Genomic DNA, 8,195 nt, shown 5'->3' on the forward strand with positions numbered 1-8,195 from the left:
TGATATGTCTGTTCAAATCTTGAAGCTATGGTTTTGTGGATTTTTAATTTAATTTTTTTTAAACAGACACGGGTGGCTATGGTCTCGTCTCTTGTCACATCCTTCTCATTCTCCTGTAAAAGGTTTATATCTTTATGGAGGAGTAGGCACTGGTAAAACTATGCTGATGGATCTGTTTTTTGATCAATTGTGAGTTTCACTTGAGGTTCTTCCATGTCTGATTTTTCTTAATTTTGTATAACATTCCACTGTATTCAGAATATTTTGAGGCATTTTCAGAGTATTTATGCTAGTGTTGTTATTATAAGGTCAAACCTTGTAATCTAATCAGCTCTATCTTATGCTTGATTTTTTTTCTTCTTCAGGCCCTCTAATTGGAAGAGAAAGAGGATTCATTTCCACGATTTCATGTTGAACGTACACAGCCTATTACAAGTAAGTTCACGAAAAACTGTTAACTACCTCTCAAATATATTCTGTTTTTCTATTTGGTAGATAAGTGCATTTTTTCCAATACTGCCATTTTTCTCAAATACATTTTTCCTATAATTATGTCTTCTTTACGAGTAAGAAATTGGTTAAGAATCTTTAAATGATACACTTTTGAGCATTAATTAATTTTGTTAGAAGTATCTAGAATGATGTTAGCTATGTAAGCTTAATCGGCAAACATAATAAGAGGAAGCTTATCTCCAATTACCTATTGTAGAAGCACAAGGGGTTGTCAGATCCACTGGATGTTGTTGCAGGAGAGATTTCTGAAGAAGCAGTTTTATTATGTCTTGATGAATTCATGGTAATATTAAAGTATAATATTTTTTCCTTTTTGCAATAGATCGTGTGTACTTTGTTGTCATAGCTTGAGATTTGTCGGTCTTCTGTAGGTAACAGACGTTGCCGATGCATTGATACTAAATCGATTGTTCAGACATCTGTTCAGCAAAGGCATTGTATGTACTAGATAACTATGTCGCAGTTTCTATACAACGTGATTTTTATGGAATCCTTACATAATTAATTTCAAAACTCCATTTTTCAATGTGTTTGAACACAAGTGTAGATTCTAGTATCAACTTCGAACCGTGCTCCAGATAATCTATACGAGGGCGGACTGCAGAGGGATCTCTTTCTTCCCTTCATTGCAACATTGAAGGTACACATAAATGTTTCGATTGTTGGAAGTGTTGTCAGATAGACTACTCTTACGCTTCATCATATTATGGACAAGCTTGAAACTTGATACTCAATGAAATCAACGATTCAATGCTAGCATGAGCTGAAGTCTATTTAAACAATAACTGTACATCATATTTTAGTAATATTCTTTTATTTTCGTAATAATTTTCTAGTATGTGTATACTGATGTAGGAAAGATGCGTAGCACATGAGATTGGTTCATCAACTGACTATCGCAAAATGACTTCGGTATGACATATGTACTCTGATGTTTGTAAATGTATCCAATTGTTTTTTTTATTTTTTTGCTTTCCTAAAGTATTTGTTTTTATTTTTGTTATCTGCCAATTTGGTCTGTAGGGTGGGCAAGGATTCTATTTGGTTGGCAGAGATTCTTCTGGCTTTCTTAAGAAAAAGTTTCAACAGTTGATTGGCGAAGTCACGGCTACTCCCCAAGAAGTTGAAGTAGTAATGGGAAGGACACTGCAAGTACGTGCTAAATTTTATATTGCAGAGACGCGTAAATAACACATATTATTATTATTATTATTATTATTATTATTATTATTATTATTATTATTATTATTATTATTATTATTATTAATTATTATTATTATTATTATTATTATTATTATTTATTGTTGTTGTTGTCGTCGTCGTCAAACTTTAGCTATGTTCGTTTTCTTCATCAGGTCCGGTTGGGAGCTAATGGATGCGCCTATTTTCAGTTTGAGGAACTGTGTGACAAACCTCTTGGAGCTGCAGACTATTTTGGATTATTCAGTAAGCCATATACATTTAAACGAATTTTCTCATGCATATATATATATATATATATGTGTGTCCTTCATGGTTTTTGGTTTTTCGCAGAGAAATTTCATACTTTAGCACTCGAAGGCATCCCGATTTTCGGGCTTAGCAATAAAGCAGCTGCACATAGGTTTGTCACTTTGGTTGATGTAAGTCCTTTTCCGAATTCTGAAATATCAACAGCTAAAAATTGTTATGAATCAAAGTTGTTGTATGCCTGAAAAATTGTAATTTTAAAGATTTTCTAAGAATGTGAAGCTTAGAATTAGAATGATGCTTTGTTTGCTTGTGGTTACAGGTGATATATGAGAACAAGGCCAGATTATTGTGTTCAGCTGATGGGAGCCCTATGGATCTCTTCCAAAAAATAGTAACAGTATCTGAGGCTAAACAAATGGCACCTAGGACCTCTTCGAGATCGAGGAAAAATGATGATTCCGACCTTTGCGTTGACAATGAACTCGGGTTTGCAAAAGACCGCACCATTAGTAGGTAATGATTTATCTCTAGAGGTTGAGGTGCTGCAAATGCAATTTAAATATATGTAATTGTCACAGAAACAACCACGATTTGTTAAAATATAATTTGTAAAATACTGTTTGTAAAATACTGCAGAAATGACCGTGATTTTTAGATAAATGTATGTATGTGTGTATTTGTTGCAAACTTGCAATTACTGATACTTGTGACATAAATATAATGCAGGCTGACAGAGATTAACAGCAGAGAATACTTGGAGCATCATGCAGCCATATTAGCAGAAAAGAAAGAAAGAGTGGATCAGAATGTACGTGAAGCTTGAAGTGATGATAGGGTTCAAAACCTGTAACAGTTTTATTACACTACCATTGTTGTAGCATACATAGGAAGTTAATAATGAATGATTGTATCACAAACAATAATTTTAAATAATTAGATTTGGCACTTGCACAGAGAGAAGTGTTATATCAGAGTTATATCAGAGTTATTGGGATTATTATTGCCCAAAAATAATGTACAATTGAGTGATGTATACAAATTCAATTCATATGGAGTTTAAGTCTTGCTAACTACTTATTGATTAATGTTTTGCCAAAAAAATATATGAACTGAAAATCTTTAGTCCTCATGATTGCATATTTGGATGGAACCAAACCAAGTGGAGGTGACTAGACCAGCACATTACATGTCCATGATTTCGTGTATGAATTTAATTTATATATTTCGGAAAGAGTTTTTATATTTTGTCGGTGTAAATAATTTTTATATTGTTAATCAATTACAACTGTTAGATTATTAATAATTTTTAACTTTTGTCATACATACTTATAAAATCACCTATATATTATAAAATCACCTATATATTTGATCATGTTTTGTTGACTGTGTAACATTTTTTAAAATGACAGGTCATACAAATTAAACTCTATATTTTATAATTCACATATATTTTATGTCACGAATCTGATTAGATAACTTTTACACTTATTATTTATTCATTTCTAAAGAACTCTCTAACTAACTCTTGTGTCACCCTCCTCAATCTTCTACTTGAAGAGAAACTTTTTGACAAATGTTCGGTTATCCTGCGATGTATAACCTTGAGAGATAAAGAAATAAATATAGTATGTTAATAATGCAAATCACTGTTTAAATTTTTTTCACCCTCAAAAAAGAAAAATATGTTTTTGTTCGGAAATACATGTTAAACAATACACAAATGGTGTTTTTTAGTGTGAAATGAATACCTTCTAATTTTTTATTAAATGACATTAAACTTGATATCTTTCTTTGAAAAAAATTGCCTCTTGCATCATTGACACTTCAAGTGACAAACTAACATTTCTCTTTAGCAATCTCCTTATATTTCATTATTTTTTAAGAAGGTCAAGAATTAAAAAATGCTATGTTCTGTAAATGCGGAACATTTAGAAACCTCTCAGTTATGATTCTATTTAGAAATTGTGAATTTTTTTCTCTGCCTATTGATTTTAAAACAATCTACAAAAAAACTCTGTACATCCACAAGTTCAGATTTTAGCTATTTGCTCTTATAGCTGCTTTAGAAGCTGCAATGGTATAATGCGGTTGAAGCCATTACAGATGGAGATCCAACTATTTTGAAAGAGTAGTCAAAGCACGCAGATAATATAGAGTAAGAGTCCCACATCGACAATATGGGACTAAACTTTGAGTAAGATGATATATAAAATCCAAGTGTCTGGCACAAAGCTACATACTTACCTGGATGGGGTCTATGGGTGATCAAGAAGGCCCATGGCCTAGAGTGATGACCTCCATTGCACTTTGGAGGGGTGTCAATCTAAGGTCTACCCAAGTGGTGGAGCCTACATCATAATTTGTTGCAGTGGGGGCCTGCGTTCGCGCGGCCCCTTCCAAAGTAGTTTTAAAATTTTGAGTCCATTAAAGTGGTAACGTATCTTGTAATTTTTTTGGTGGTGTTGTTATCTGTAGCGCAGTTTCTCGTGGTACACTCAGTTGTAGTATCACGATTACTTTATGTGGCATTTTGTGATAAACAAAATTTTTGGAATTATTTTATCAACCAAATATTTATAAAAAAATGAATTATATTATAGTCTTTACAAAATTTTATTATTTATAAAATTAACTAAATAAACACTTAATTTGTCTGACACAATATTTACTAAATAACTCCTACAAAGAACTACGCATTATTAATTTCAACAGGTACTAAATAGAACCTACATAGAGATTATTTAGTATGGTACAAATTTCAAATAGGGAACTAAAATTATGAAAGCTACAATGCGTATATAGGAGAAACACCCATTGTGACGCTCTTAAACAAGTGATGTGAGACAAAATAGTAAACTTTTGTTAAATGTAAGTGTAATATTAATCTAACATTACGCTAACTATTTTTTAAATCCTTAAACTATTCAAAAACAAATGTCAAATTGAAGGGTTACATCACTAGCAACTGCTTAATTTTGAACGCTCTCACTTATTTCGTGATTTTTTTATTGAGTTAGATAATTGTTTTGAAGTTACAGGTGGGAAATGAAACTTTTTGAAATATACCTCTATCCAAATAAAAACATCGGAAATACAGAAGAGCATTGCTATCTACGACGTAATTTCTTAGAAAACATACGAATACCTACTAAAAAGTAAAAACACAGGAGTGAGATAAAAAAATAACCAATCAGTGTTTGTACTGAATAGAAATGCTATACCGCATGGTAAGATATTGCGTTTGCTCACGAAAGATATCATAGTAGCTAGGTCTTAGGGCGGTATCCATAAGGTTCTAGTTCGAGGTGACACAACAGTCGTTACAGATTAAGTGACGGATTGATGAAACTTATATGTAAGTAATGGATCCTCTATTTCTAATATAAAGGAACCATAGTTTTGAGTATATAAAAAGCCGGCCCACATTTCTAAAATTAATGACAACTAAAATTTTATATACTCTGAAATTGTAATGATAAATATATTTATTTCTTTTGAAAGATGGAGAAGGTACCTGCTTAAACTTATATCCTGAAATCTCAAAGAGTGCCGGTCTAATAATTTTCAATAATAAAAGCTAAAACAAGTTTTAATACATGTGGTTATTTTTTGTGGCATTTTTTTTTATAAAAAACTAATAACACCTCGAGTAAATTTTTGTTTGTAGGATTAAAACAAATACTTTAGTAACTTTATCTTGGACCAACTCTAATCTCAAAACATGTGAAATTTCTACGAATAATTGATAACAAGACGAAATATACACATTTATTTCTCTTTTCCGAATTATTCTTCGGTTAAAATCTAATGCGAAGCATAAGAGACTATGTTAGAAAAATAGAATGGTACGTTACTGCTGCAACAAGTGTCTTCCAGTTGCACTTCACACAATGAAAGACATGTTTGAATTGCCGCATCATTCCCGTTAGAAGTTAGAACCACAGAACGACACTAGTTTGAAACAGTTTCCAGCGATGTTCATCCGGTTTTGAACAAACTTGATGGAACCTGGAAAAAAAGAAGAGGATAACAAACCAATGATTTATAGAAAGAAAACGCAGGAGGAAGCGGGAAATAAGTAATATCGTTCATCTATTGCATTCAAAATAAATCAAACCAGAGGTATCAATCAAACTATCTAAAATTATGGAATTCCCTCTCACACACCGAGTCACTAAAAATTCTTTCCGTCTTCAGAAAACAGTAACTATCACCCCCCTACTGAAAAATGGCAGCTAGTATCCATAAACCTTGGAAAGGGATCAATAAGCTGGCAATCTACATTCATTTTACAACATTCATAATTATATCAAGTCAATACCTAATTATAGGGAATGCATTTTGTCAATAGACAAAGATAAAAGACAACAATACACCTCTGCAAATTCATGATTCTCCAAAAGGAATCTGAGCTTTACAAACAGTAAACTCTCAATTGGGAAGAATGGGATTTTCATTTTCATTTTTTGAAAAGTAAGGTTTAGTGACACAAATAATATTCATGAAGAAGAAATGTATTACCTTCACATGATGAGGCATAATCTTGACATCGTATGGAACATGAAGCCATGCTTCAGGTGAATGACGAAGAAAATTCTCTGGCTTACTGGTATAAACATCAGCATACTGATGAATGTTATAAGCAAAAGCAGACTCTTGTCCTGTGCTAGTGAGGAATGTGGCTCCAAAAGATCTGTTAAACATCATCTTCATCTTCATGCGTGCTTTTTGTCTTTCCTCATTAAGTTCTTCCAGAAGTGATTTGCAAGCTGCAGTTCTCACACTATTAGCTGCAGTTGCATGCAACTTACCAAGTAGCTCTTGTATTATGTGAAACTTTGCCTGCATTTTTTAACATCATATAATTCTAAAATGTGACAGCTTCAATATATTTTCTACAAAACTAAATATATGGTTAATTATCCACCAAAATAGAGAAAGGACCTTTCTGTAATAACTATAAAAATTGTTCATTTAAGTCATTTTGAACAACAGTAAATGTATAATGCAAATCCAATTAATCGCTTTTATGGTTGTACCAGCTTCAATAATGTCCATAGTTTTGTAATTTAGTGAGACTACACAACGTGGATTTTATGTGGAAGGCAAGAGATATGTTATTAGTCTATTACAAGCTAGATTACATTAACAAGAAAAACTGAAGTAAAAGTGTACAACATTTATTTTACTTCTTTTATTTCTTAGCTTCTAATTCTAGCATTTCACCACGTGACAAGAATGCATTTACAATTCATATGTAAACTTTTCAACATATAACCCCCATGTTTTTTCATGCGTCAGTGCTTACTAAGAAAAGGCAACAAAGATGTTCATGAACTATTGTTCCTCAAAATCAATTCCCATGGCCAGTCTTGAGTACAACAACTCACAAAAAGTAACAGGAAATCATCAAAGTAAATATTCCAAGTATGAAATTGCAAAGAAATAATGTTAACACGGACAATCTTTAAGAGTACCTGCTCAGTGCGGTACGTATCTTCATTTTGTTTTTGTATTTCATTCTGCATTGTTGAAGAAATAATACATATTAATATGTCAACGTTTCAGGTGTTGACTATGACAACAGTTCTACATGCATCAGTACGTCAAGAAAAAACATTCCTCGAGCATAATTTAACTTCTTAAATGAAATTTTCAAACATAACTATCTTAATCTTTAAGCAACTACATGTGACTAGCACATCAAAATTTCAAGTCATGGATTTACATTCATGTAAATAAAGATAAAGTTGATTATAACAGACCCACAACAGGATCCTCCTTTCTTTGGACTGACCATGTAAATGTCTAAACATGCATATATTTGCAGACAAGAAACAAGTTATAGTACAGCACTGGCCTGTTTTCAAGAGTTATATGAAATATCATGAAGGAGAAATGCCAACTCATCTATATGTAAAAGACCGGGACTCATGGCAGATTACGAATCAGCAAGTTAAACAATCTACATGAAAATGGATAAAATAGCATATATACCTAATATACCTCTAATTCATGAATGATTGCGGCTGTACGCCACCCTGCCTTGGAGGGCCCTCTCAGGTCGCTGAACAGATGATCTCCAAAATATATCACCTAATAAAAAATGTGAATTTTAGCATTCTGGGGTCTCTGTATGAAATAAGATTAATGTCAAATTATGCATTTTCTTTCCAACTAAAACTTATTGTAAAATTTAAGTAAAGAGAAATATTATGAAGTATGGTTTA

At 32.2% G+C, this 8,195-nt stretch overlaps 1 protein-coding gene and 1 non-coding gene across 2 annotated transcripts in view; both read left to right on the top strand.

Annotated features, from left to right (window-relative positions):
* The window catches only part of LOC101499104 (uncharacterized), a 4,279-nt gene extending 1,229 nt beyond the window's left edge, over positions 1-3,050 (top strand). The window contains exons 5-15 of the mRNA XM_004507718.4: positions 67-189; positions 366-435; positions 710-796; positions 885-950; positions 1,061-1,153; positions 1,369-1,425; positions 1,537-1,665; positions 1,869-1,959; positions 2,047-2,135; positions 2,285-2,478; positions 2,692-3,050. Coding sequence (XP_004507775.1) covers positions 67-189; positions 366-435; positions 710-796; positions 885-950; positions 1,061-1,153; positions 1,369-1,425; positions 1,537-1,665; positions 1,869-1,959; positions 2,047-2,135; positions 2,285-2,478; positions 2,692-2,788 — 1,096 coding nt within the window. The 3' untranslated portion in view covers positions 2,789-3,050. The remainder of the gene's footprint in view (positions 1-66; positions 190-365; positions 436-709; positions 797-884; positions 951-1,060; positions 1,154-1,368; positions 1,426-1,536; positions 1,666-1,868; positions 1,960-2,046; positions 2,136-2,284; positions 2,479-2,691) is intronic.
* Positions 3,051-4,201: 1,151 nt separating this feature from the next.
* On the top strand, positions 4,202-4,362 carry LOC113787883 (U1 spliceosomal RNA). The gene has a single exon (XR_003474404.1). It is a non-coding gene; the product is annotated as a U1 spliceosomal RNA (small nuclear RNA).
* The last annotated feature ends 3,833 nt before the right edge of the window (positions 4,363-8,195 follow it).

This window comes from Cicer arietinum, chromosome 7 (genome assembly GCF_000331145.2).
Source record: "Cicer arietinum cultivar CDC Frontier isolate Library 1 chromosome 7, Cicar.CDCFrontier_v2.0, whole genome shotgun sequence".
Taxonomy (NCBI): Eukaryota; Viridiplantae; Streptophyta; class Magnoliopsida; order Fabales; family Fabaceae; genus Cicer; species Cicer arietinum.